Source organism: Lonchura striata, chromosome 20 (genome assembly GCF_050655825.1).
Source record: "Lonchura striata isolate lonStrDom1 chromosome 20, ASM5065582v1, whole genome shotgun sequence".
Lineage (NCBI taxonomy): Eukaryota > Metazoa > Chordata > Aves > Passeriformes > Estrildidae > Lonchura > Lonchura striata.
The window spans coordinates 10981669-11009086 of record NC_140722.1 but is presented as its reverse complement, the minus strand read 5'-3'; the positions used below and the strand labels follow the sequence as shown (position 1 = coordinate 11009086).

Here is a 27418-nt window from a genome sequence, read left to right as displayed (position 1 = left end):
GCTGTCTGGGGAGGTATGTCATCAAGTAGAGATTTTTCCCTGTCCCTCAGATTAGAAACAGCTTATAAATCAAATCAAATGAAATCAAATCTTGCTCAGTTTATACATTCTCTGAAGATGCAGCTGCTAGGTTTTAGACTGGATATAGATTCCATCCATGATGGACGCAGATGTTTTACGTTCGTTACTTGTATGTCCCTTCTATAAACGTTATTTGATTTAATTAATTTTTACTGCTTGAAGTTGGAGCCACCTCAAAAGCAAGCACTAAATCAAGAAAAACTATCAGTATCATGAGATGTTTAACAGCTCTCCAAGGACGAAAAGCACGTAACCCAGCTTGAGCACCTAACAGTGCAACTTAGTTCTGCTCAAGCCAGGAGACCCAACCTGCCTGAACTAGGCTCCTCAGAGCCTTCAAAGCCCTCATTTTGGTTAAAGGGAGACTTGTGCTCTGGCAAAGAAAGATGGAGAAATACTTACTTTGTGCTGCAGTGCGTTCAGGTCCTGTGTGAGATCCATGTTCTCATCCTCCAGCTCATCAGCCCTCTGCCTGACTCTGCTCATGGCTCTGTGGTACTCACGGAGCTGGTTCTAGGGAAAAAAGAAAAGGAGGCTAAATCAGGCCAACAGGCCAGGAAACACGGACAGAAGGTGATGTGAAGCCTTGCACGTACAGCAATGGCCAATATGGTGCTGTTGAGGCCGTGGAGGCGAGCCCAGGCGATGGAGCTGGCATTGAGGCTGACCAGCTGGCCACGGATGGATGGGAAGGACGTCTCGATGCTCTGCAGGTCCTCCAGCAGGAGCAGGACACAGCTATCACACACTGCAGGGGAACACAGCAGTCAGCACAGGCCCTCTCCTGGGCTTCCCTCCCCTCTTCCCCCGGGGCAGTGGCACACAGACCTTCACACTTGATGCCGTCGGGGCCGTTTGCCACCAGGATCTCGTGCTCGCGCAGGCAGACGTCACACTGCTTCCCCGTGAGCCCATTGGGGCACGTGCACTCCCCACTGCGAGGGTCACAGGAGCCCCCTCTGCACTCACACTCTGCAGGGCCGAGAAGCAGAGAATCATTTTGTGCCTTTACCACTCTGGAGAGAGGGGAAGGAGAGGTTTTATTCCAGCTGTGCCCATCCACACACTGCTGGGGGGTTCCCTGTGCAATGCAGCGATGTGCACCGGCCCTCAGACAGCTGCCAGCTGTTCTCTGCCTTCAACAGCTGGACCAGCAGCACAGCCCTGTCGCAGTGCCCCTGGCTGGGAGCCCACACTCACTTGTGCAGCCGCCCTGGCCGAAGCCCCAGTAGCCCGGGGCACACTGGTGGCAGCGGGAGCCGCTGACGCCAGGCAGGCAGCTGCACTGGCCGCTCTGCACGTGGCAGCTGCTCCCCACGGCACCGACGTCGCAGTCACACCTCCAGCAGCCCGAGCATCCCTCAAAGCCGTAGTATCCCTCCTAGGGAAAAGCAGGAGATGGATGCCCTGGTCAGCAAGTGTGCCCCTCTTCAGTGATCAGCGATGGGGGACCCCAGCTTTCCTTTCTAGGTGTGTTTTGAGCACCACAAAATTCAAAGCAACACAGTGGAGATGTGGAGCTGCAGTGGGAACACAGACACACCCCAACGCTGTCCTATGATCTTGCCGTTGCCCAAGCTGGATGCACTCAGGAAAATGGGGTTTACTGCAGTTTCACAAATGATGCCACTTTACTGGAATGCTGCCTGCACTGCTTGCTGCCAGATCTTTAATTGGCTTTTGCCACGTACTGCAGCTCATGCAAATTCAGCCTTTACCAGCTGGCAGCCATCCCTGCTTGGCTCACAGGCCTGGGGGATGACACACCAGGGCTGCCCCTCATCCCCATGACAAGGACAGGCACCATCCCAGGCCCCAGGTGACCCTCACCTCGCAGCGGTCACAGCGCTGGCCTGTCACTCCAGTCTTGCAGAAGCACTGGCCGGTTTGTGGATGGCAGGATTCAGTCCCACAAGGCGAACAGTTGCACTCTGCCAGGGAAAAAATACATCCAGTATTACACTGAAGAGCCCGTCGGCCACTCACAACACTTACTGCTAACAGCAAAACTGCTATTTCCCCCTTATCTATCAAAGTTAAGGCAGAGCCTCTCTCCTCTCAGATTTGCTTCTCACAACGACTTATGCTCATGACCCCTTTTGCACACTGCATTTGGGCTGCTGCTCCTCAGAGGGAGATGAGCAGTGCTGGGAATGGTGGGCGCCCTCCCCTTGGTGCTGGGCCGGCTGCCTGCCCCACTCACGTGTGCAGTTCTTGGCCACCACGGCGTCCCCGTAGTAGCCGGGCGCGCAGAGCTGGCAGCGCGCGCCGGCCGTGTGCTGCATGCAGCCCGAGCAGGCGCCCGTCAGGGAGTCACAGCTGCTGAACAGCATGTTGGGGTCCGTGTTCCCGCTGCAGTCACAGGGCTGGCACGAGCTGCCGATCACCAACGGGTTGCCGTAGTATCCCGGGGCACACCTGGAGCAACGCAAGTTACAGCAGAGTGAGGATCCTGCGGCTCGAACCTGCACCCTGCACTGGAGTTGCACAACGGGAAGACTGTGAGCATCAACACTTGTAACTGCTGCAGCCCTCAGGCATCTCAAAGCACTCTGTGTTTTGCCTCGTGATACCTCAGAAAGGTGCCTTTATCCCAGGCTGCAAGTCAAGGCAAAGCACACCTAAGTCATACGCCCACAGAAACAGAATTTCAGCAGTCGGGCATTTGCAGGCTGAAGGAAATGCTGCCAGAACAAAGCACGCAGGGGCAGAGCCAGCTGTTTCTGCTGCAGTCCTTAAGGAGAAAACTTCTCTGCCACAGCAGTGTCTGCACAGGGTTAGTGTCTGAGGCCCCCCAAACACGGGTGCCACCCCCTTACCGCTCACAGTTTGGTCCAGCGTAGCCTGGCTTGCAGAGGCACTGCATGTTGTTACCCTTGTGGATGCAGCCAACAGCAAAACTGAAATGAGAATGGGGACACAGGGAGGAGCAGTTACTCCTGATGTGGTGCTAGGGGAGCTGGTCACTCGTTGTGAGCTGCTGGGGCCTCAGGCAAGAGGCCATGATCATGGTTTGGGGACAAGGACAGGCTGGCTTTGGGACACCTGCCCTGGTGGGGCATGGAGTGGCTCCAGTGGTTAAACAGTGAGGCCAAACAGGCAATCCCATCCTGGGATTACTTGTGCTTACTTGTTGGAGGCAACTGAAAGAGGGCATGGGCACCCAACACACTGCAGGGGTTCTTGGGCTGAGGGGCTGCCCATGTAGCCGTCCTTGCATCGCTCACAGTGGTCTCCTTCTGTGTTGTGCTGGCAGTTCTGCAAGGAAAAGGCAAGCCCTGGGCTCAGCACTGGCAACAAGGAATGGTGGATGCACTAAAAACTCCCTATCAGGATGCCTCAGTCCTTCCTGGGAGAGCCCAGAACTGCCTTGTACCCTAAGCTGACCCTGAGCAGGGTCACCACTGAAACAGTGAAGCCAATGCTCTGACTCAGGCATGGTTCTGTCAGTCCAGTTAGCATGTAAAGAGCTTTTGAATCACATGCTACAGACCTCCTAACTCCAAAATATCACACTGCTCCACTGTTTACTTACAAGGCATATCCCAGAGCCTGGCAGGCACTGATCTGAGTGGCCATTGCAATGGCAGGGGATGCATTTTCCCAGGAAGAGCCCCTTGGTGTCCCTGTAGTAACCTGGAGCACATTCCTGAGGAGACAGAAAAAGGCAGATCTGAAAACCAGCCTGATATTTTTGGGAAAAGCAAAGAAACGAAATTAGTTTCCATGACAGGATTCCCACTGGGTTGTACTGACGGAGAAAAGATTATAAGCAAAAATGATGATTTTTTCAGTGCAGCTTCTTCCTGCTCATTTTAACCAGGAGAGAATTGGCCAGAGAGAAGGACCCATTCCAAGGTACTGCAGCACCTGAATGATTTCCCCATCATGTCCCTTCCAAGAAGACAGATGTAGCTTTTGCACAGATGTAACTTGCTCCCAAGTGCAGGGTGTTGTGATGGGGAAATGTTCCTTCCTTTGGAACAAGCTGAGCTGTCATTTTAATTGAAGCCTTCAAGAGCCAGCTTGGAGGCAGCTGGTACATAACTATCTGACCCCTGTGACTGGAGCAGCATGTCCACTTCCCCCTTACCTGGCAGGAATCTCCCTGGTAGTTAGCTGGGCAGAAGCACAGCTCCACATTGCTGGCACGGACACCCGTGGCCGTGTCCGTGGCCATCTCCAGCACCACACGGTGCAGGGACACGGAGGAAGAGAGCTGGGAGAAGAGTGCCCGGATCTGCAGCTGCTCCAGGTTTGCCAGCACCATCATGAGCTCCTCTCTGGACACAGGGTTGTGAGTCTCTGTGTGCCTGAAGTTACCCTGGTGGGAGAAAACCTGGCATTAATGGCAGGAAGCACAAGCATCTGAATGAACATGCACTCAGCCTCCACATCCCTGCTGCTGGAACCTTTCCCCTTTGCATGGGTGAAAGAGCCCTGGAGCACCTAAAATGCTGAGCTCCAAGCAACTGTCTCTCTGTCTGCATGAGGTCTTGTCCTTTCCTGCACTATCTGAGCACTTCATTTGTGTGTGCAAACTCACCTCCACCAGCTGCAGCTGGCCTTGATGTGCCTCCCCTGGGGACGGGTAGGCACCTTCCAGAAACATGATGCTCATCTGATTGCCCTGGGAAAAGCAAGGAAGGTGTCAGTCATCACCTCATCCTGCTCCTGCATTAGCAGGGGGCACCAGGGCATTTCTTGGGCTGCACCTTCAGGATCACGTCCGGCCGGGACTCCATGGGAATGAACACATCACCCCTGCGAGGGTTGGAGTGCAGCTCATAGCGAAGGTGTCCTCCATAGGAGGAAACCTGAGGGAGAGACAAATCCCATGTGTTGCTGCAAGTGCACACCACTGAGACAAGACAGAGATGGCCGTGTTCAACTGGAGCGTGAGCAGTGCCTGCACGTCAGGCTGCTGGTGAGGTCAGCGTGGTTCCCATTCTCTTACCTGGTCCCCAAGGTAGGAGTTGGGTGCAACCCAGTAGAGCTCCTGGTAGGCATCTGGGAGGTTTTTGAGGTCAGCAGTGACAAGCTGCTCCCGTGGGCTCAGAGCTGTTGGCACTTCTTGGCGGTCGCTGCTCAGCAAGAGCCACCCGTTCATGTCGACAAACTGGAGGGGAAGAGCAACTCTAGGTCTTCTAGCGGAGTTACAGAAAGTGTCTGTGTGTTGATGCTCCAGAAGAATAGGTCCCAGAGCAGCAGAAAGGGGAGCAACAGACTCACACCTCACATGCATCCTGATGAAGCCACAGGAAAGCTGATCATCACCCCCGCCCAGCACATGAGACCCCAGAGACCAGGAAAAAGGGCTGAAAGCAGGAAATGGCTTTCAAAGATAGCCTTCCTCATGGTATCTTCAGTAGGATTAATGCAGGACAGAGAGCCGAGGGCAGCAGGGAGCCAGGTGGATGGGAACACACCTGACCTGCAGGCTCTGGAGGCCCCAGCCCCGCTCACCTCAGCTCGGTGCTTCTCGGCGCTGCGGCAGCGATCGGTCGCACCGAAGCAGAAACACTTGGTGCAGCCCTTGGGGTTGGTGGCATCCAGAGAAAATGTCCCCAGGCGGCACTGGTCACACCTCAGGCCCTCCACATTTTCCTGAAAGATAAGCAAAGCTCAGCAGTGTCAGCAGCTTCTCACAAGACCTCAGTGGAGGACAGGGATGGCTGGCTGAGTGATCAAAGCAAAGTGCTGTGGTACTGGAAGACGTTAAAGCAATTCCCCAATCAGGTTTGCTTGTACAGCACCCACCAAACATTAAATTTACCTAAAGAAAGCACTTGTAAACCCTACAAAGAGGCTGGAGCAGGCAGCTCAGAAGGTGTTTTGAGTTACTCTGCTGCCATGGAGCCAGGAGCCAATAGCTGACAGCTCCACCTGCAACAAGCTCTGACACTGGGCTGGACTCAGACTGGCCATCTCCCCCAGAGACAGCCCAAGGAGCAAAACTTCATGGCCAGGAAGGATGAGGAGATGAGAGCCTTTCAGGGTGCTCTGAACCCACCCTGCCATGGGGCAGGCTGGCTGCAGCTCAGGCACAGCTCAGGCACTCTGCTTGTGCAGCCCTGCTCCCTGTGGCACGCTGGGCACACACAGCCTCTGCCACCCCCTGCCACAGCAGCAGAGTCGAGCCAAGGAGAGAGGCACCACATGGAGGCACTGGGGGACTGACCTTGCAGTGGCACTGCCCCGTGACCGGGTCACACACGCTGGCTTGGGTGCCAGCCTGGTGGCAGTCACAGCGCCGGCACTCAGGGTAGTGGTAGTAGCCAGGAGCACAGAGGTCACACTGTCGCCCGATGATGTTGGGCTTGCACCTGGGTGGACACAAGAGCCGGAAGAGCTTTCAGAGCTTTCAGAGCTTTCCTCACCCCCATTCTGCACATTTCCTCCCTTGAGCTTGCCAAGGTGTCCCATCACTCCAGTAGGCACCAGGGATGATGCTGCCAGACATCCACAGTGCCAGGACAAGGCTCCCTCACCTGCACTGCCCACTGTCCACGTCACAGCCCGGCTCTGTCAGCTCCTGCACGCCGGGCCGGGAGCAGTTGCAGTCCTCACAGCCGATGAGGGGGTGGCAGCCGAAGGTTTGGGGCTCACAGACAACACACTCTGGCTTCAGGGTGTGGGGAGGGCAGATGCACTGCCCCGTCACTTCATCACAGAGACGTGTCCCGCAGTCACAGGCTGCAGGGGGCAGAAAAAGGCAGGGCTGGGACGAGCCAGACCCAGGAACCCAAGGCAAGCGTGGGGAATGGACAGAGAGCACACGCTGGGAAGGCAGAGCAGGGGACAGGGGAACTCACGCCTGCAGTTGGGGAAGCCCCAGTAGCCGGTGGCACAGCGGGAGCACTCGCGGCCGATGACGTTGGACTTGCAGGGACACTGTCCCCCGAAGGGCTGGCACTGGCTGCCCCGCGCCCCGGCCTCGTGGCAGCGGCACGGCTGCGCCCCGTTGTTGTAGAAGAGGGACAGCGAGATGGCAGAGTCACGGCAGAACCTCGAGGACGTGCTGGGGCTGCGGGGGAAGGCAGGAGGGGTCAGTGCTGCACGTCCCCACAGCATCCCCGCCACCCCAAATCCAGCACCTCCTGCAGGCACGGGGACTTAGTGGGAGGGAGAGCCCTGAGACACTGAGAGCTCCCAAATACCCACATGTGGCCACCCAGCCCCTCCCTGCCACACATGAAGGGAAGGGGTGCTGCTCCCTGAGCAGGCACCCAGAGCCAAACATCTCACTTGATGTAGAAGCTGTTGATGCCACAGCTGCTGATGAAATCATAGGACTTGTCCAGGGGTTCCTCCTGCAGGTACTGGGAGGTGTAGCTGTCCTCAGGCACCACAAGGATGTAATCCTGCAAAACAAGGGCGAGCTGGGTTAGCCAGCTCAGACTGACAAGCACCATCCAAAATGACTTCGAAGTCCAAGTGCACCTTTGAGCTCTCATGCCTTGCTGGGACAGAACACAACACACCAAGTACTGCAAAGACCGGGAGTCACCTCTCTACTGAGGTCTGTCCATCAGGGTCCATTTAACCTAAAGCTCCACATGAGGAACAGCACAAATTCACTGGACTAAAACCAGGCAGAATACCCCCAGAGCACAGCACTGGCTGTGCCTCAGCAGGAAGGCAATCTTTATCATCTGAAATTTCTACACATAAAGGCACCTGGGTTCCAATTCTGTCTTTCAGCCATTTACCCAAATTTTGGTCAACTTTCTAGTCCTGCTGCCTGAGAATAACTCTCATGATGAGGCCTGCCTGAACAAACAATGTTAGGCAGGTTTAAAATATTGCTAGAGCAGGAGTAAGGCTTATTCTGGATTATCACAAACTATGTATGCAAAATAACAGCTTTGATTTCTGCCTGGTTTTGATACCAGAACCAGACAAGGAAGGACGATGTCACATAGAGAAGCTGCCCCTATTAATTCTGCCCTCAATTCCACACCACTAATGTTGGAGACTGCAAGTTCTAGGGTAGTTTAGAGATGAGTGATGGTAGGTGACATTCCTATGATCACAAAGTGACAAAAATCCAATGAAAAGCCTTCTGCTGCAGCCTGCCCAGCATGTTCTGGGAGCTTCCTGGAGAGAGGCTCACCAGCCACAGCTGCTTGCCCTCTGGCACTCGAACAACCACAGTCAGATCATTATCAGTAACATCCAGGATGATCTGGTCCTCAGAAACCACCAGGCTCCGACACCCGTAGCCATGTGGGCAGAAATTCGCATTGGTCTGACCTGAAAAGACAACAAATATGTTGGTCTCACACGTCCCTTGAGTCCCCATCCCATCCTCCCAGTTTGGAAGGGCTAAGTCAGCCGTGCTTCATTTTTGCAATCCTTAAAGAAGCCACAGTCAACCTCTGGCATGGAAAACTTCCAGGGCTTCTGCCAACCAGCAGCTTCCCCAGGTCCCTGCTCTTCTCACCTTGCCAGATGCGCCCACCATTGATCAGCACTTCCACGGGGAAGGTGGGGTGGCTGGGCTGGTAGAAGTGCAGGATGAAGGCGTAGCGCCCCAAGGTCTGGATGCGGCTGTTAAACACCACTGCAGCCTGCCCCAAACGGGAGAACACAGACAAAAACCCACATCTGACACCTGCACCCACAGCTGGGATGTTCTTGAATTATTGCACAGATTTGTGCTCTTACTGCACAGCTGCCAGGTCTTGAGAATTCAGTGAATCAAGCCCCCCCCTAACTCCACACTCTCTCCCCTCTGATGCTGGCACCTGAAAAGCTTTTCCTGGGATCCCAGAGAATCAAACAAGGTTGGATAAAGCTAAGACAGGTGAGTCCACAGGAATTACAAGTTCAGGGAGAAGTTTAAAGCTCACATTAAATTCTGAAAATGCTAAAAAGCAATAACCAACAGGTAAGGAAAATCTCTCCCTACCCCAGCCGTCCAGTGTCACAGCACCAGCAAACCAGCCCAACCCATGCCTGTGCCCCTACCTGTGGGGACTGCAGGAGGATGAGCTCTGCAGTGGGGTCCATGGCTGTGGGAGGACGAGGAGCAGGCTCCACTGGCACCCCAGCTGGAGCCACATGGACAGCCTGAGCCAGGGGCACCTCTGGATCGATGGGCAGAGCCTGGGCCCCCTCCAAAATGATTGACTGAGAAAGCTTCAGGAACCTTGAGGGGACACAGGAGCTGCTGAAAAACAAGGAGTACACAGGATGTGAGTATGTGCAGAAAGAAAGAGAGGAGGGAAGCATGCCTTGTAACTCCTGGTGGATTACAGCGTGCCCCTGCTGAGGGACAGCTCACTACCAGCACCCCTGGGGCTCTGGGATATGGGCTCAGCAGGAAGAACAGGAACCTGGCACAGGCCAATTCCTCTGCAAATATTTATCTGAAGCAGCATCAAACATTTGGATACAGCAAGGATCTTGCTGTATGTGAGCAAGCACAGGAATGCCTGTTTGGGGTGACACTTGAGTGTCTGCCCCAGGAGGCAGAGTGGGGGTCAGGTACAGGACCATCACTCTGATCCCAGCCTGTGCTCAGAGGACACAAGGAAGGAGCTTCACCTCAGCCAGAGATTTCTTCACCAAGGACTTAAAAAAGTCTCTGAGCCTGAGGGAAGTGGGACAAGCAAATGTTTTTGGACATAGTCCCACTGAGTGATGCTAAAGCTAAGGGGGACCCGAGACCCTCACCTGTTGGTTGAGAAGGTGCCATGGACACTGATGCAGTGCACCCTTGGCTCGATGAGCTCCACGGTGAACTGTGCAGCAGGGATCAGGTACACTTTGTGCTGCCCACAGGAGAGACACACCTGGTTATGTGACAGCCTCTGCCACGACAGCCACAGCTGTCCCTGTGCCCAGCATCCAGCAGGCTCTTCAGCTAAGGCATGGCAGTCCCTCCTCTGCTTACTGCCCCTTATCCTCAACATGAGCATTATGGCATTTAGAAGCTCCACATATGGATGGGATTCTTCCATCCTTGGCTAAACAAGGAATGCCTTCAAGATAAAAAAGGAACTGCCCCACTGCTACAGAGCTCCCCCTGCAAGAGTAGCTCCTTCTCACCATCTCCTCCCCACTCCCAGTCCCATGATCTACTTCAAAAACCTCACTGACCACATCTTCCACTTGGACCGGTTGTGACACAGACTATCCAAACACGACTAGAAAACCCAGACTAAGATCTGAGATCCAATCCAAACAAAATTAGAAACCCTTCTACAGGCTGGGTCCCAGTCTAGCCTTTCCTCTCTGAGACTTGTTGATGGAGCTGCCCTCAGAGGAGCCTTACCAGGAAGAAATCAGCCAGATCAGAGGTGAAACGAACAGTGGCCTCTGAGGTAAGTTCAAAAGTTGCCATTCGACTCTGGGAATCTACAGCAATCCCTCGACAAAGGAAACTGTAAGAGAAACACACATTTTGAAATCAGCCTTGCACAGGGTCATGACCCATTTCTTGTCCTGCCAGCTCTATGTCCTGAGGGGATTTACACAAAGTCCCTGGAAATCTTCTGATGTTTTTTCTGGCTGCTCGCAAGAGCAAAGTTTTCCAAGGACACCCCAAACATTTGTTTCCTACTGCAAAGGTTGCAATCTGAAGCCAGACAGGGTTTGACCTGTCTCCAATAAACCTGCCTGTAGGTCATTCCCTAAGTCAAGGTCCCGACCAACACATTCAGCTGTAAACAGATGCACAAGATTATCTCCTGGCAGAGGCAGGTACACACTTCCCTGAGATGGGATGGCCAGCCACTAAAATCTGTGTCCAGCTAGAATGAGTCTGGACACACAGAGCTTAGCTGGACAACGCTGAACCTTCTTTGTTTACGTGGTAAACCCAAAAAAGTTCAGTTGGAGGGGAAGCTGTCCTTGCCATGGCAGAGAACTGGACCCCTGAGGTGCCCGTACCTGTAGACACAGGGGTAGAAGGTGAACGTGCCCTGCTGCGTGGCCGAGGGCGGCGAGCTCACGGCGATGCCCACGGTCTGCAGGGCGTTGGTGTTGGCATATTCCACCAGCAGCATGTACTTCCCAGGCTGGGCCACGGGCAGGGACAGCTGCACTTCCACCTGGAGGACAGAGGGATGACTGAGGGAGTGTGTGCAGGATGCTACAAACCAGCCTCCTCTGCAGCTCAGGGAACAACGCATCAAATCTCATCAAATCCTTGCAAACTTTACACGTGAGACTCTGGGTTTGGGTGCCCTGAGCAGGGCACACAAGCACACAGCTGCACGGGTGTAAAGCCTTTCTGGTCACCTGCCCAAATGTAGGTAAAGCCCCAGACAGGGGGGCAAGGGGATAAGCACTGTAGTGGCCAGGAAGGGGACAGAATCACAAAATAATGAGGTTGGAAGAGACCTCTAAGATCATCAAGTCCAATATATGCCCTGACACCACAACTAGACTACAGCACCAAGTGCCATGTCCAGTCTTTTTTTAAACACATCCAGAGATGGTGACAAAGCAGAAGTGTCACTCACATCAGTGCCACTGCAGGTGGCCATGCTGGGGTGGGAAGGGGTGAGCTGCTCCGTGGGACACGGCCTGGGCAGCCGGTTGTCCAGCCTGCACACTGCATCCACCCCTGCCACGGCAGGGAAGCCCTCCACGGACAGGTACTTGTACAAGAGGCAGCTGGGAACACACAGAAAAAAAAAAATTGTGAAGTACAAAAGTTACATCGTGATTATAAAAGTTGAGAGCACTCACACAGCCTGGATCCAGCCAAGTTTGCAAAAGGTTTTGGTCTATCAGGAGGGCCAATGAGCAGCTCTGGGCAGTGGGGAGCAAGGGACTGGGCATTACAGGACCAGGAAGAGCAGCAACAACAAAAAACATCTCCCCTGGCAATGGGTTTTATTTTATCCTGGGGACCACTACTATGGTGGATGGGAAGATCAGTGTCCAGAGCCCAGCCAGCCTTCTTGCCAACATGGACAAGAGGTTCTGGGCAAGCAGACACATTAAGATGCTCCAAACACTACCAGACTCTGTTCATTTTCAATAGTCCAACAAAACCTACTCGTGGCAGCCATTTCTGAGGACACACACAACCTGGCACTGGGAATCCCTAGCAGAGAGGTGGGTGAGCTGGCCCTCCAGGGTCCATGAGGAAACACAGACTGGGTGTGTCATGGATGAGGAGACCTATGAGTTGGCTTTCAGGTTCTACAAGCTTTATTTGCCACAGCCAAGTGCTCTACGAGCAGTTTGACTGCATCACTGACTCTGGACTGTGTATGTTCCTTAACCCCAGGCCAAGAGGAGCTGAGCAAGCCCCACACAGCACAGAGATGTGCAGATCCTTACTTCTGGGTGGCTTGTTCAGGGGCTGGCTGGTAGACACAGGGCTCTGTGACCTTCAGCTGCAGGATTGGTGCTTCGTAGTATGAGCTGGGCAGCAAAACCAGATAGTCCTGGGAGGAGAGATGGGAGAGGTGTTATGCCTGGGACCCTTGTCCCCAGGGAGCTGCTGAAGCCCCCGTGGTGGGTGGAGCACAGGGCCTTACCAGCAGCACACCCTGTGCCTCAACAACCAGGGACCAGGTGCTGGGGTTGAGTACGAAGGGCTCCCCGAAGCTGTTCTGGGGCACAGTGACAAAGGCTGGCTCCGTGCTGGGAGCAAACACAATCTGCTTGGTCTGCTCTGTACCTGGAATGGGAGGGATGAGAGGCTGTGAAAGGACCTGGAATGGAAAACCTGGGGCTGGACATGGGAGGATACGCTCAGGGAAGCAGCTTTGTGGTGCAGTGGAGAGTGACAGGTTCCCACTCTCTCGGTGAACCACAATCCCACACTGTCCTGGAACAGAGACATCCACGCTCAATCTGCTCAACAGCCTAATGGGAGAAATAAATATAAATCACTGCAGTCCTTAATGCAAATCCAGAGCTCTCACAGTGTGCTCTGCATGCCCGGACTGCCAAACACAGAATGTTGCAAGCCAAGGAGTGTTTTGCCAGCTAGAAAAGGAAGGGACTCATCTATGAAGAGTTAATTGTGAGACAGACTAAAACAATTGCCCAGATACGTTTTTCCTCAGGGAAATTCTGACCCCAGCTCCACAGGCAAGACACCTGTCTTCTGGCAAACTCTCAGGCCCCCAAGGTGTGCTCCTGCCTTTCTTCCTGCCAACCACAGACTCTGCACTCGAGATTTGGACCTTATTTTAAACTGACAGAAGAAAATGGGTGCAAGGCCTGATCCTGCTGCTGAACATCTCCTAGGCTCATCTGACAGTCCCACAACCTCTTCATTAATGGATGCAATCACAAGAGAGCACCTAGAAGCAGACTGTGTGCCTGCCCAGCAGATCAGGAGCTTTTGAAGAGCACAGGTGAGGGGGATTCACTGGGAATGGCTGCATGGCGAGCAGAGGAGATGAAGAAGGAAGTGGAGAATGTGGCACACTGACTGTCCTGGTGTGATACATGGACATCAAGGCACAACACACAGGGCCAGAAGCTAAAGCAAGGGCTTCTGCTACTGCTGGGATGGTTAATAACCCCTTCCCATGTGTGGCAGCTCTGTGACATGCCTGGCATCCGCTGAGGCTGGACCTGACTTTTGCAGACGGGAAGCAGAGGTGAGGATTCAAGGAGTGAAGAGATTTCCCTGAACTGGCAGTGGGGTGGATTTACTGACAGGCTGAAGTTTCAGATCCCTTTGAGGTAATACACAGCTCCAATTGAGACAACTTCTGGAGGCAGAGTGGAAGAAACCAGGCTGAAAATCCCATACTTGGAAAAGGCTTTCCCTTTTGCAAGCCACATCTTCCAGCTTCTTTCCAGGCTGCTTGTTCTTTGCCATGTGAAGCCCTTTCCATCCAGACACGAAGTGGCTCAGCACTCCTGAAGCCTCCCAAGGATGGTGCCATCCTGTTGCTGGTGCACCAGTTTGGCTGCTTGCCTTCAGCACTAGAAAAATCATGTTGCTTCTGCACAAGAAGTGAAACACTTTTTAAGGCAAATGAGCTCTGATGCTTGGACAGGACAGATTAAATACTTCCTGACCTTCGATGGGATCCCAAAACATGACCACAGCTCCTGTTCTTCTGCTGTGTAATATGGCTGGATATAAAAAATAAGCCATTTTTCCTCTCAAAAAGAAAAAAACAGAAGGCAGAAAAACAGTATTTGCCACTTCAAACCTTGTATATCATATCAAAGGCAGAACTTAACTCAAGACACAGGAGAGAACTTCACACACTGATAAATTAGGTAGTTAGTGCTGACAGCCTTGTGCTGTGGATGTGGGGTCTGGAGGAAGAGCTTCAGCAGGACAGTGTGGCTGTGGCATCCGAAGGGGTAAAATCAACCAGCCAACCACCCACCATGGCCTCAGCTGTGTTCCCACGCAGTCTTGCTCAGATTGTTTCCCAGAAAATTTGCTGTCCAGATTTCTAGGCTTGTTCAGACATCTTTTGGTGGCTCCTCTCCAGCAGCTCACAGTTTGGTGAGAGGACACTGCACCAGAGTGCAATGCCTGTGTAAGATGTGTAATTCCACGGCACTTCCAAGCCCCACACCACGTGTGAAGCCACCAGCCAAGTCCCTGGTTTGGGAGAAGCACACAGGAAAGGCAGGACTGCCACGTCAGGGCATCTGGTAAATAAAACCACATCCAGCTGCCAAAGTTTGGAACCATTCTGCTTTTGTGGAAAGCTCAGTTTTGCCTGAGACACTGGGGTGATCTCGTCCTGTGCTGGAAAGGTTGTATGGAATTGTACAAGAGCTTTGTGTCCCAGCAGCCTGGCTGGTTCAGTCCTCAGTGCACAGCGCCAGGGCTGGGCCCACCTTGCTGCTGCTTTGGTAAATAAAGGGGGCTGCAAACTCAAATCAGCCTTTCAACTGGGAGAGCAGGACTAACGGGGAAAGCCACATGGAAGCGTCTTCTGGAAAGGATGATGCAGAAGGTTGCCTGGGATGGGGAGGAGGTGGCGATGGCACAGGGAAGCAGAGCAGTCTGGGATCCTTACCTCTCCTTCGTGGCTGATAAGCTGTAATTTTGCCATACACAGTGGCCCCTCCTGAATTAATATACCTCAGGATGACATGGAACAGATAGAGCTCTGCCTCCTTCACGTCTACAGTGACTCTGATTTTATTCTGCAAAAGCAAAAGAGCACACGGGGCACACATCACTGGGGGGGCAGCTCCTGAGCGCCCACCCGCCCTGGGGAGGGCCTGACCCGCCTGCCCTACCTGCCTGCCTGCCTGCCTCTCTTCCCCCTCCCTCGCCAGCCCACGGCTCTGGCCGGCCGCCTGACACGGGCACACTCGGGACAGACACACCTCGGGGCAGGAGAAGGGGCAGAGGAGCAGTGTCGCAGCGTGGGATGCTCTGAGTTAGTCTAGAAGTGAAAAATGCACTTACAGTTGCCACAAACATTAAACTTTCCTTCCTCAACGACCGAGACCCTCCCTTCCACACTGGCGGGCCCCCGGCTGACGTAGCGGAAGACGAGGCGGAAGAGGTCGGGGGAGGTCACATTGAGAGTCACCACTACCTTGGGCTGGTGGGAGAGAGAAAGGGGAGAGAGGCAGAGCACACCTTCAGTTACCTCCACCACCCACGCTGCCAGCCCAAGCGCAGCCCTCGGCTCACTGCTCCCAAAGCAACATGCCACAGTGCGAGGAGGAGACAAGCACACGCACCCTACTGCCCTTGGGACACTGCCCCTCACTCTGGGGACACCTGGGGCCAGCCACCGAGGGAGCAACCTGCCTGTGGAAGGGGCTGGGAAGGCTGTGATCACACCTGAAGATGCTGTGGCACAGCAGGGTGGCTCGTCTGTCCTGGGGCACATACAATTGCACGGGAAAGGTTATAGGGAGTCGTTGCTTTTGTTATCAGTGTGCTGCTTTTGGGTTTAGTGTGCTGCAACCAGCCACCAGGTACCAAACTCTTGCCCCTGTATTTATGGGGCTCTGCCCAGCTGCCTACAGAAGAGGCTGGGAATTGAGCTGGTGCCTCATCCTCAGGAATGTGCAGTGTTGAGGACCAGCAGGGCTAATGGACCATACAACTGATAGCACATCTGCTCTCCCCCAGCCTGGACACTGCTTGGCAAGACCCCAGCTAAGGAGATGCTCAAGTCTGACCCATTTTAAAGAGATCCTAGGCTTAAATAACCTCCTGCCCAGGGAGACTTCTAACGAGGGCTGTGCTCTCCAAAGCTCCAGTTACACACCATCTTGCCATGGAGAGCAAACTGGAAGGGTTTTGATGATAAATTACAGGTGAGACCTGCCAGCTGAAAGCCATGTGTCAGCCCTTCTCTCAAGGTCCATTTCTAGCCCAAATACCAATGTTATATGCAACACTACAACTATGAGCTGGAGCATGAGCTCCATCCTTAAGCTTTAAGGCTGGGATTTTCTCAAGGGAGGCCCACAGGAGTTCACTGCTTAGCTCCTACCTAAAATTCAGTGGGAAACAGCCCCTCTGTTATTTCACCTACACACAAAAATGTGAAGAGAACTGAAAATACATGCACCAGAGTAAGGAGCATCTTACATGGAACAAGACTGTCAGAGAATCACTGCCCTGTACTCCATCCCCAAACGTGCACACACTTCGCAGAGGCCATGCAGAAGAAACCACCAAGGAGAGAAAAAGAGTCAACAGAAGAAAGAGCTTCACTTCTAGGACTTACACAATTCCAGGTTAGCATAAACCATTGTTACAGCAAACCAGCTAGCAGCAAGGGCAAAGGCTGAAGAGTAACGAAAGGTCTAAGCTGAACATGGCAGCTGAGGAGATACTTATTTTTGGAAAAGGGAGAAAAGGTTATGCAGAGTCAGTTGAAGGAGGAACAAGGAAACTGAGAGACAGTGTTTATAGACATCCCTGTAAGTAATCACCATGCTACCACCTTTGTCTAAATAGATTAGGATATCACGGGATTCCCAGTTTAGGATCTTTCCCCTCATCAGTCTATGCCACCCCCAGCACTACAGGAAATATCTGCACAAACAGGCTATATATACACTGTGCTGTTTATGTTGGCCAGCCTGTGACTTTGGGGGCTCCAGGAGCACTTGGGATGAAAGATGTGTGCCAAAAGCACATCCAGTCCTCCAACGGCCACATCCTCCCCGGGGGGAGCCGGGCTGGGCTGCAGCCAGCAGGCGTACCTGGATGGAGGACATCTGTGCATATCCTCGCCAGCTGAAGCCCTCGAACTCCAAGGGGTTGTAGCCAAAGCGCACAGCCCGGCCGGATGGCGTGGTGCCTTCCTCCAGCTCGAACTTCAAGTGGTGAAGGTCAGGGAAATAATGGTCCCGTGCTGGTCTGGGGAAGAGAGAACACCGTCAGCAGTGGGCTACGCGGAGGGAGCAGCGAGAGGACACCTCTGCCAGGCTGATGTGCCAGCAGCCCGGACCATGAGGTCCCCGTCCCCGTGGTGGCAGAGGACACGGTGGGAGGCAGAGCGTGCCAGGTGCACTTACTGGGTGCAGGTGGGACCCCGAGTGCTCTGCCGGCAGCGACAGGCTCCGCTCCGCTCCTCGCAGGACGGTCCCAGGGCCCCGCCGACGTCGCACCGGCAGCCTGCGGGCAGGAAGCGCCTGCTCACATTCCCGCCGTGCTAACGAGCTCCTGGTCGCTAATCAAAGGCACATCCCAGCAGGCAGGGAGCCTGGGGCCACTATTTTTATTCCATTGTATCCGTTTTCATATTTGGCCCCAGCCCCACTTGGATCGGCTCTTCTTCTACCTCAGCCCCGAGCTATTTCCAGGCGGCTGATGGAACAAGGTCTGCAAACCCTCACGGCCGGCGCTGCAGCCCTGCCACCAGCTGTGCCAGCACTGTGTGGGATGGCTCAGAGCAGCCCCATCTCCTCCTTCACCTCTTCCCTGGAGAGTGGCCACCCCCAGGTATCCATGTCCAGCCTCTCCCAGCAGGAGGAAGGGGCATTGCTGCAAGGATGTGACCAGTGGCTCCAACACAACAGTTTCTGGTACCCACAGGGGTACCTTACCTGCTGTTCACTCCCCAGCCTGACAGACCCGTGTGCAATAGTGGAAAAGCATGACCTCAGGTCTCCAGAGCCACAGCAATTCCCAGCCCATGCTCTGGGCTGTGGTATAGAATCATAGAACCAAGGTTGGAAGAGACAAAAAGATCTTCGAATTCCAACCATCAACCCAGCACTACCACTGTAAGCCCTTAAAGCACTGAACTGCATCACCCCAAAAATGATGACCCAAAAGAGAAGGTGGGACATCTTTTGCCCTTTTCCTCCAAGGTCACCAACCAGTCAGTCTGTGCAGTGGGGCAATTTCTTGTGGCCCCCCTCACTCACCAAACCCATCACAGAAGAAGCTCACCTTGGCAGCCAAAGTAATTTGCATTCTCCATGTTGAAGTAGCCGTCCTTGCAGGCTGAGCAGAACTGCCCACACACATTGGCTTTGCAGAAACACTGCCCATCGCCCTGGGAGAGAAGCAGGCATGGAAACTCATTCCCTCCTGTTGCTTGTCATGGCTAAGCTGCTCCTCAGTTATTTGGGTTCTGGTCTGAGACACTGCAGAAGCAGCAGCTTGAGATTCATGCTCCACACAGCTTCCTGCGTGTGGGTGGGCCAGATAAGGGCCAGATAACTTAAATTACCCAACAATGCAGGCAAACAAAAATCCAGGCATCCTGGGACAGACCCAGAAATATTTAGGTGCCTAATTTATGACAGGTCTTAATCCCACATTCTCATGCAAGCCCAGATTGTGGTGCAAGCGCTGAGAGCTCAGTGTTGGGGCGTCTCCAGCAGCTGCTAGGACAGACAGAGCTGAACACTCCCAACACAGCAGACTCATAGGAGCCTGGAAGCAGAGAACAAACCCACCTGCCGGCACTCTGTGATTCCACTGACGGTGCCCTTGGTGTCACACTTGCAGCCTGAGGAGAAAGAGATGAACAAGAAAGCCAGAAGGTCAATCAGCCCCTGAGAAGAAACCTGATGGGGTCAGTACCCACCACACCAGAGACACTGGCTGGGGCAAGAGGAGACAGGAGCTAGTCAAGCTGAAGGTAGCCCTGCACAAGGGCTCAGATTTCATTTTGGACAGCTATTGCTGAGCACACAGCTACCAAAGACATTTGCCTTTTCTGCATATTTGGCCACGAAAAATTGAGTGTCTGTAGGGAGGGCTGAGAATGGCATAACTCATTGTATGAGCCCTATGTTTCATCCCAAGCAAAAAGCTCCAGGCTCCAGCCTTTCCCCTTTCCACGTGAGGGTCACCCAGAGGACTCCAGCTTTGACACATCACTTCTGGGTGAAGATGGAAGGAAGGCCATCACTCCCAGTCCTCCAATGATGGTGCTCACTGGCTTGGGTTTGGCTCTTGCACCGTGGAGGAGACTTTTGTGGGCTGTACAAATGCCATTTCCTTACTCAGGCAGCCATAGGGGTTCTCTGGAGTCAGGTTCCAGTATCCAGGCTTGCATCTGTCACAAGCTGGGCCTTCCACGTACGCCCGACATGCACAGGAGCCCTGGGGAAAGGCAGAGGGAGAAAAGAGCAGGTGAGAATTGCAGCACACTGGTTGAACGTGGGGTCTGCTGCTCTGGCTGAGCTTTTTGGACTTGGTCCATAAAGAGATAAAGCAGATCATACAAAATGACCTGCAGGGGTTGTGGTAGGTTCATTTCATACTCACTGAGGCCAGCGAGGGATCTGCAGTCTCCAACCCTGCTGGGTTACAGGAGCCCACTAAAAAAGAGGGGTGAAAGAACAGATTTATAGCGCTAGCCCACCCCTCAGCTGTCCCTAACTGGGGTTATTTCTCCCCTTGCAAAGATTCTGGGGGATGATAAACGCATTTACCAGCACCCAAGAGACTGGAGTGTGCCAAGAGATCAGGGAAAAGGGGTGCTACCTTCGCAGTGGGGGAAGCTGTAGGCGCCAGGCACGCAGCTGTCACAGCGCAGTCCTGTCACCTTGGGCCGGCAGCTGCACTGCCCCGTGTCCTGGTCACAGGTGCCATGCAGGGACCCCTCCCGGGAGCACTGGCAAGCTGCAAGGCAGGGGAGAGAACTGCTGGAGTGGCACTCGGGGCTTCCCCAGCAACAGCCCCTTTTGTCTGCCTGACCTTCAGCAAAAGCAGCCAGATGTGGATTATAAATAAAATTCTCATTCTTTGCTTTTGGTTAAAACCACCCCGTCTTTTAAGAAAAACAATAGAAGTCTCAATGCTTATCAGAGCCATTCACATACATTTATGTGTATTTCAGAAACAGGGAAGAGTTTTGGTTGAGGAGAAGGGGTGTGATCTCATCCCCCAAAAGTCAGTTGTCAGTGACACATCAGACCCTACAAAATCCCAAACACTCAAGAGCAGCATTTGGCCTTCAGGGTCTGCCCTGTGGATGTTGGATGTGGGCAGCAGGGTGAGGGCAGGGCAATGGTTCCACAGCTTCTGCACAACCTGCTGCCCATGAATGCACAGAGATCCCACTGCCCTATCACAGGAAAGGTCAGCAAGCTGCCGGGGAGCTGCCCATCCCTTCCTGGCCCAGCCAGCACACCTCAAATCCCTGCCAAAGGAGACATTCTAGGCTGACACCCCTACACTGGCTAACAGCAAACGACTGCTCAGGAAACAACAGATTTTGAAAAATGCAAGAATCAGGTGGTTCTTTTCTTTTATTTCCCTGCTGTGGGTCTTCTACAGCTCTGCAATGTGGCTATGGCTTTATGAGACAAAAAAAAAAGTGACTACTGAACTCCTGTGGGACCATTTCATCTCTGCCTCCAGCCTCTTCAAAGGCATATTGCCGGCATCAGCATTTGGGAGGAGTGTTCTGCCAGCTGGCAAGGCTCAGGAGTCCACATTTAGTGCTGTGCAAGAGGATGATGATGCTCTTTTTGTTGCTTCACGGAAATTGTATCACGGATTACTTTTTAATGAGCAGTAAATTCTTGCTGGGAGACATAAGAGTACATCTGGCTTCCAGTCAGGACTGTGGACAGGGAGGGAGATGGGGACACTCTGCTCAGAGCTGGGGAGGGCTGCTCAGAGGATTTGGGGCTGCAGGCACCTGCCACAGGCATTGCTCAGTCCTGGCACCAGTGGCAATAGTCCAGGAGTGATGCAGTGCCCAGGGATGGGATCAGAAAATCATTAAGGTTGGAAAAAACATCTAAGATCATCATCCAACTGTTCCCCCAGCACTTCCAAGCCCACCACCAAACCATGTCCCCAAGTGCCACATCTACATGGTTTTTAAATCCTCCCAGTGATGGTGACACCACCACTGCCCTGGGCAGCCTGTACCAATATTTGACAACTGTTTTGGGGAAGAAATTTTTCCTAATACCCAACCTAAACCTCCCAGAGTGCAACTTGGGGCCATCTCTTCCTGTCTAGTTAATTGGAAGAAGAGGCCAACCTCAGTCTGGCTACACCCTCCTGGCAGTGGCTGTAGAGAGCAGTAAGGTGGTACTCACGTGTGCAGCTGGGGTACCCGTAGAAGCCCAGGGCACACTGGTTACAGGTGTGTCCTGCAAAATTCCCGTGGCATCGGCACTGCCCCGCTGGGCTGCAGTTGTTGTCCACTGCACCCCGGGAATCGCAGGAGCAAGCTGTAAAAGCAGGGTTCTGATGATCCCTGTGATCTGTGGTCAAGCACTGCTGGTTTGAACCATCATTCAGCCCCCCAGAAATTAGCCACTTCCATCAGAAAAAAAATAATTTCTTAATCTCTTAGCAAATCGTGCAGTATTTTCATAACCATACAATGCACTGAGAGGTCTTACAGCTTATTCAGTGTTCCCCAGCAGTTTATAGGCTAATGCACTAAAATGATACACACGAAAGGCATGAACTGAGACACCAGGTCACAGCAGGGTTGTGATGAGGAAGTGTGACTGATAAAAACTGCTTTGTCTTCCAGGCTTTGCTATGATCCATGACCCCCAAATCAAGCCTGCCAAACTGACAGTGCAAACCACATGGATTTGATATTGAGAAACACCGAAGTCTTGCAAGAACAGGCATGTTTTTCAGAGCAGCAGGAGCTGCAGGTTCAGTGCTCACCATAGCAGTGGGGGTAGGAGTGGTGGCCAGAGCTGCACTGCTCACAGCGTGGCCCAGCAAACTCGGCTCTGCAGAAACAATTCCCAGCAGAGTCACAGCCTCCCGGCAGCGTCCCCACAGCACTGCAGCCACACACTGCAACACACAGAAACCACCCCTGAGCTGGGAGCATGGGGCAGAGCTCAAGGTAAAACATCTTCTTGCTGGGGTTCTCAGATAGGCATCAGGTGCTGCTCTAAGCGTTCAAACCATCAGTCTCTGCCCATGGCACACATTCCCCAAAACTGCCTTCCAGTGCTTCAGTCCTCTGCCAGAGGACTGTGGCTGTGTCCCTAGCCAGACCTGTGAAGGACAGATACTCACACTGGCACAGAGGGTAGTTGAAGTAGCCTGGAGCACACTGGTCACAGGACTGCCCTTCAAATCCTGTGCGGCACAGGCACTGCCCTGTCTCGCTGTCACAAGTGCCATCGTACTGACCAGGGCCGGAGCACTGGCAGGCTGCAGAGCAATAAGGGCATTAGTAAATAAGAAGGTTTTTTTGTCTTTAGCCTTCCCAGGAAAGGAACCAGAGTGTCTGCTCCTCTGGGGTAGAAGAGCAGTTGCTGGAGAAAGCATGACAGCAAGCATGCCTGGCCCATAGCTCACGTCCACAGCAAATTCCTCAAGAGTCCCCCACAGCTTGGGAGGATGCTAGAGGGTCAGGGCTCAGTGGAAAACAACAGCAAAAGTGCAGAAGTCATGGGAATTTGTCACTTGGAAGTAGAGCTGTGCAATTCCTCCTCCCCAGCATGGGTGGAGAACAAGGAGAAGCCCAGCTGGGGACGCTGCCCGCCGGGTACTCACGCTGGCAGCTGGGCCCGTAGTGGCCTGGGGCACACTGGTCACAGTGTGTTCCCTGGAAGTTGGGTTTGCACACGCACATCCCCACCCGAGGGTCCTTCCGACAGGCGTTGCCTTCTGTGCCACCCGCGTAGCAGTCGCAGTCTGGATGGGGACACACAGACAGGGCACACTGTCAGTCTGTCAGCCGAGCTGGGGTCCCGCAAGGACACTGCCCTGAGGCAGCTCAAATGCTCAGGCATTGCTTCCATAACCTTCCTATCAGATAAGAATGTTGTAACCAACCCACGCCTGGCTCGAGGGGTGGCTGGGAGGCCTCAGCACCACGCTGGTGTGAAGGTGCAGGGTGGGCAACACACAGGGCAGGCAAATGCTGCTTCCACAAGCCCAGGCAGAGCTGAGTCAGTGCAGTGTAGGAATAACCACAGCCTTTGGCTAACCAGGGTGAACTTTGGGCTTTCTCTCTGGTCACTGCATGCACAGCTGCACCTGAGACCTTCCACTGCCAGGGCAGGGTGTTCCAGGCAGGCAGTGCCAAGGCTCTGAGCCAGCCCTGCTGTCACCAACAGCAGTGGTGTGGGGTGCTGGGCTGGGAGAGGCAAGGACAAACATCATCCAAAAACCAGAGGGAGGGGGAAGTGAGGAAATGAGAAGGGAAGTGAGAAATTCCAGCTCAGGAAAGAAAAAACCTGTCTGGAAGATACAGATTTCAAACTATCAGAAGGAAGGAAAAGGTTATCTGGAGCGTGCTGGGGAGCATGAGACAGGGGAAGATTTGGTGGGAAAAGAGACAGAATAAAGCACAAGGGAGTAGATGAACCGAGGGGAGTGAGCATGGGAGAGGAGGGAGGTGGAGGGGAGCAGGGATGAGAGCATGGATGAGCTTTCTAAGCAGCAGAGGAAGTGACACAGAGCGAGCGGCTGCCTGTGCACGACCCTTCAGAGGTGCCTACAGCAGAGCTCCCAGCTCAGCCACAGCCCCTCCAGGACCTTTGGGGGAGGTTCCTCACAGGAAGGGCAGAAGGGCCATCCCCACATGGTCTGGACCCCAGAAAAAAATCACTGTCACTCTAGGCTAGAGTTTCCACATCTGTAAAAAGGGGATCATAAAAGTTCCTTTCCCCCCCAGCTCAGCTGCTGGTTGTACTCTCTTAAAACCACCCAGGGCTGCCTCACACAACGTACATGCCCAGTTAGCTGAAGACCTGATCTTGCATTGGATGGGAGGTAGGACAGAAATGACAGCATTGCCAAAGCATCAAAGAAAATTGCACTGCTTACTTATTATCTGTCCTGCAGGAAGCACTTGCTCTCCAGTACTGTTGTGAGAGAAAGCTGGAACGGCTGTGCAGAGAAAGACACATTGCACAGGTCAGCACACACACTCAGAGAAATCCTGATGGAATACCAGGGACTTGACAGCCCCCAGGCTGAACAGGATGTATAAAAACGTGGAACATAGAACAAAGCACAGATATCCCATTAAATAACAAACCATGACAGCCTTTTTCAGTCTGTCTTTCGTAAGAAAGTGGGAGATGAAACTCCAGCCAAATGGAAAGCTCCTGTTGACTCTGTGTTCAGAGCAGCTCTGCTCTGGTGCAGCTCCCACCCAAGAGAAATGTGGACTTGTGCCCGCCCAAAAGAACTCCTCCTGGGACAGGAGTGGCACGGGGAAAGGACATCCCAAGAGCACAGCTGGAGCTGGTGGCCCTGTGGGCTCCCAGCTGTGAGCCCCCACTTACGGTAGCAGTGGGGGAAGTTGAGGTAGCCCTCGGCACAGGCCTGGCAGTGCTCCCCAGTGAAGTTGGGTTTGCAGTAGCAGCGCCCAGTGAGGTCCTCGCAGGTGCCATCGGTGAAGTCAGACTCACAGTTACAGCCTGCAGAGAGGGACAAGCCAGCAGCAGCGTCACTGACTGAGTACCCACAGCAGGAAAACCTCTCAGCCCAACCCTCCAGAGCACCAAGTCCAGCAGGACGTCGCTGCAGAGGAGTTCACACTCACGGTAGCAAACGTAAGGAGAGTCGATGGGGTGGTCAGGGGATCGATAGTACCCAGGGATGCACCTCTCACAATTAATGCCAGTGGTGTGATGCTGAAAGACAGTGGGTTAGAGAGGCATCAGCTCCTCTGCCTGCAGGATTCACATTAATCTGCCAGATTTAATAACAGCTCCAGGTTACAGAGGAAGCAGCACAGGAACATCAGCACACCAAAGACCTAAATCTGCTCAAAATTCCACATACATCGATGTGGGAACAAAGCCATTTCCTGCCAACTGTATCCTCCTATAAACACAGTGAGTTTCAGGTTCGTATCTGACCTTGAGCCCATTTCACTTTTTGGATGGTAAAATGTCCTGACCATTTTGTGCTTGAAGGACAGGAGCAACCTGTTTCCTCACAGCAAGGAAGCACAGCCAGAAGCTTCATGCCAGTGCATGAATTAACCATGTCACAGTCACCATCACCTTGGGAAGGGAAGAGTAGCTTTCCCACCTTCCCAGAGACTGAAGACTAGCATTTTGGTGGGCACAGAGATATCCAGAGGGATGCCAGAGCACTGTGAACTAGGTAGGATTACACAGTGTGCTGGGCAGCAACCTGTCCCTCCCAGTTCCAGTGTCTCAGCAAACTAAAGCTTTAGGAGGTACTGGTACTACCAGGGAACAGCTAGGAACCCAAGTGCTGTTCTTATTACCAGTGCACACTCCTTTAATCCACAGCAAAGAGACTAGATATCCAAGCAGAGACATAATTTAGATAACAGAGGGGCTTGGGGGAGAGGTCCCAGGAGGCTGAACTCCAGGCTGACAGCAGAACCAAACACAAACATTTGAAACAGCCTTTCCCAGAGAAGCTTTTCGGGCCTACCTGGCAATCAATACAAACACCTCCCCCTTCAAACTTGTCCTCACGACTTCTGCTGGCTTTGTGCCGATCCACCTCCGGGTCGTAGTAGCAGTCGTAGGCATGGCCATTGCAATTGCAGGCTGGAATGCAAAGAGATGGGAGCTAAACCACCCCTCCTCAGGGCTCCTTCAGTCAGCATCTCAAGATGTCAACTCTCCCTCCTGGGTTTGATGGGTCGGTTTTCCATGAGGAAAGATGCCTGAATGCATCTGGAGGATTACATGATCTCCCCAAGCTCTCTGAGGTCTTTCAGTTCAAAAGTACAGAAACAGAAATTCCTTCACAAAGTCTGGTCTGCAACCAGGAGACCACAGCGGGCACAAAATCACAAGTAAAATATGTGCAGGCGTGTACGGGCGAGAAAGAAAAGTCACCACACAGTGGGGCCTTGACTAGTCTGGTTTAGAGAGCAACATTCTTGCCTCTCTTATCCCAGCCTGCAGAGAGGTGAGCTGTAAAATCCAGCACCAGGTGAGGGGGCTTAAGGAGCTCCCAGGACCGAAGAGCCTTTGCCACCCTGCGTTTCTAAGACACCGTTTCATGCAGCTCTGTGCTCTGCACTCCCAGCACAGCAGAAATTCCACTGCCAGCACTGACCAAAGGTTTCTCTAGCCAAATAAAGATGTCCTGTACGTAAACACATCCAAACCCAATTCATCTTGCAGACAGAGTTGAGCAACGAGACTTGCCTGCACGAACCCTTGGACGTGCTGGAGCGCAAACAGAGCCAAAGCCCCACACGGACCTCGGGGACCTCCCTGCGTGAGCATCACCTGGACACCCACAGTGCAGAGCCCTCCCTGCCGTGCCACCACCCCAGCCCAGCCGGGGCTGTGCCCAGTCCCACTCACGCTGGCACTCGTTGGCGCTGTCGGCCGTGGCAGGCTTCCAGGGGAACTGGTTGTAGCCGGGGCAGCAGCGGTCGCAGGAGCCACCGCAGGTGTGGTGCTGGCAGTCACACTGCAGCCTGCAGGGACAGCAACGGGGCACAGGGCTGGGGTGAGGACAGGGGTGTCTGGGATGGGGAGTGTGTGACCCTGCTGTGTGTCGCTGCCACTGATCTGCTGCATCAACAAGTGGTATTTGCTAATCCCAATGTTCTGCAAAAGAGGCTTCAAGGTGGTTTTTTTTTTCAACTTTTTAATCAAACTGGTTTTTTTCTGAGCCAAACACCAAACTTTGCTATTCCAGCTGCATTCTCTCCCTTTCTTCTCCTCCACCATCATTCCTTTTTTCCTACATTGGGAGACCAGTATAATAGAAAAATCAGCATGCCACAGCTCTGCAGAGAATAAAATGCAAAATGGTTGGAAATGGCAGTGGTAGAAATTGAGCTGAAGCTGATCATTTGAGAGAGTGTAGCAGGGTGCAGGGACCCAAAGATGTCCCCACCCCTGTGCAGGGGCAGCATGAAAGGAAAAAATGATAGCCCAGAGCTTGGAGAGGGATGGGGGCACACAGGTGTATCTGCTCCTCCAGGTACAGCTGTGCTGCAGGGAGGAGGGCATGAACTTTGAATTAAGAATTTCAGTAGATGCTGGCCCC

General features: G+C 53.4%; 1 protein-coding gene across 3 annotated transcripts in view; it reads right to left on the bottom strand.

Annotated features, from left to right (window-relative positions):
• LAMA5 (laminin subunit alpha 5) overlaps positions 1 to 27418 on the bottom strand; it is an 85404-nt gene that overhangs the window by 12892 nt on the left and 45094 nt on the right. Inside the window, exons 7-50 of one of the 3 annotated variants that reach the window (XM_031506565.3) lie at positions 26725 to 26840; positions 25835 to 25953; positions 24966 to 25056; positions 24706 to 24840; positions 24242 to 24304; positions 22964 to 23104; positions 22481 to 22618; positions 22118 to 22252; positions 21529 to 21663; positions 19958 to 20095; positions 19739 to 19791; positions 19474 to 19573; positions 18922 to 18974; positions 18410 to 18515; positions 17530 to 17629; positions 17215 to 17371; positions 15452 to 15590; positions 12585 to 12727; positions 12385 to 12491; positions 11556 to 11709; positions 10981 to 11141; positions 10364 to 10472; positions 9763 to 9860; positions 9055 to 9256; positions 8528 to 8654; positions 8198 to 8337; positions 7330 to 7445; positions 6897 to 7108; positions 6573 to 6777; positions 6263 to 6407; positions 5548 to 5688; positions 5039 to 5200; positions 4797 to 4898; positions 4628 to 4711; positions 4175 to 4405; positions 3617 to 3730; positions 3212 to 3339; positions 2901 to 2981; positions 2285 to 2499; positions 1912 to 2012; positions 1282 to 1462; positions 910 to 1053; positions 678 to 829; positions 484 to 594 (exon numbers count right to left, since the gene is read on the bottom strand). In XM_031506565.3, the coding sequence (XP_031362425.3) occupies positions 484 to 594; positions 678 to 829; positions 910 to 1053; positions 1282 to 1462; positions 1912 to 2012; positions 2285 to 2499; positions 2901 to 2981; positions 3212 to 3339; positions 3617 to 3730; positions 4175 to 4405; positions 4628 to 4711; positions 4797 to 4898; positions 5039 to 5200; positions 5548 to 5688; positions 6263 to 6407; positions 6573 to 6777; positions 6897 to 7108; positions 7330 to 7445; positions 8198 to 8337; positions 8528 to 8654; positions 9055 to 9256; positions 9763 to 9860; positions 10364 to 10472; positions 10981 to 11141; positions 11556 to 11709; positions 12385 to 12491; positions 12585 to 12727; positions 15452 to 15590; positions 17215 to 17371; positions 17530 to 17629; positions 18410 to 18515; positions 18922 to 18974; positions 19474 to 19573; positions 19739 to 19791; positions 19958 to 20095; positions 21529 to 21663; positions 22118 to 22252; positions 22481 to 22618; positions 22964 to 23104; positions 24242 to 24304; positions 24706 to 24840; positions 24966 to 25056; positions 25835 to 25953; positions 26725 to 26840 (5785 nt within the window). Of the gene's footprint in view, positions 1 to 483; positions 595 to 677; positions 830 to 909; positions 1054 to 1281; positions 1463 to 1911; positions 2013 to 2284; positions 2500 to 2900; positions 2982 to 3211; positions 3340 to 3616; positions 3731 to 4174; positions 4406 to 4627; positions 4712 to 4796; positions 4899 to 5038; positions 5201 to 5547; positions 5689 to 6262; positions 6408 to 6572; positions 6778 to 6896; positions 7109 to 7329; positions 7446 to 8197; positions 8338 to 8527; positions 8655 to 9054; positions 9257 to 9762; positions 9861 to 10363; positions 10473 to 10980; positions 11142 to 11555; positions 11710 to 12384; positions 12492 to 12584; positions 12728 to 15053; positions 15184 to 15451; positions 15591 to 17214; positions 17372 to 17529; positions 17630 to 18409; positions 18516 to 18921; positions 18975 to 19473; positions 19574 to 19738; positions 19792 to 19957; positions 20096 to 21528; positions 21664 to 22117; positions 22253 to 22480; positions 22619 to 22963; positions 23105 to 24241; positions 24305 to 24705; positions 24841 to 24965; positions 25057 to 25834; positions 25954 to 26724; positions 26841 to 27418 lie in introns of all 3 variants that reach the window. The other 2 variants (XM_085558257.1, XM_085558258.1) reach the window with 2 other exon arrangements.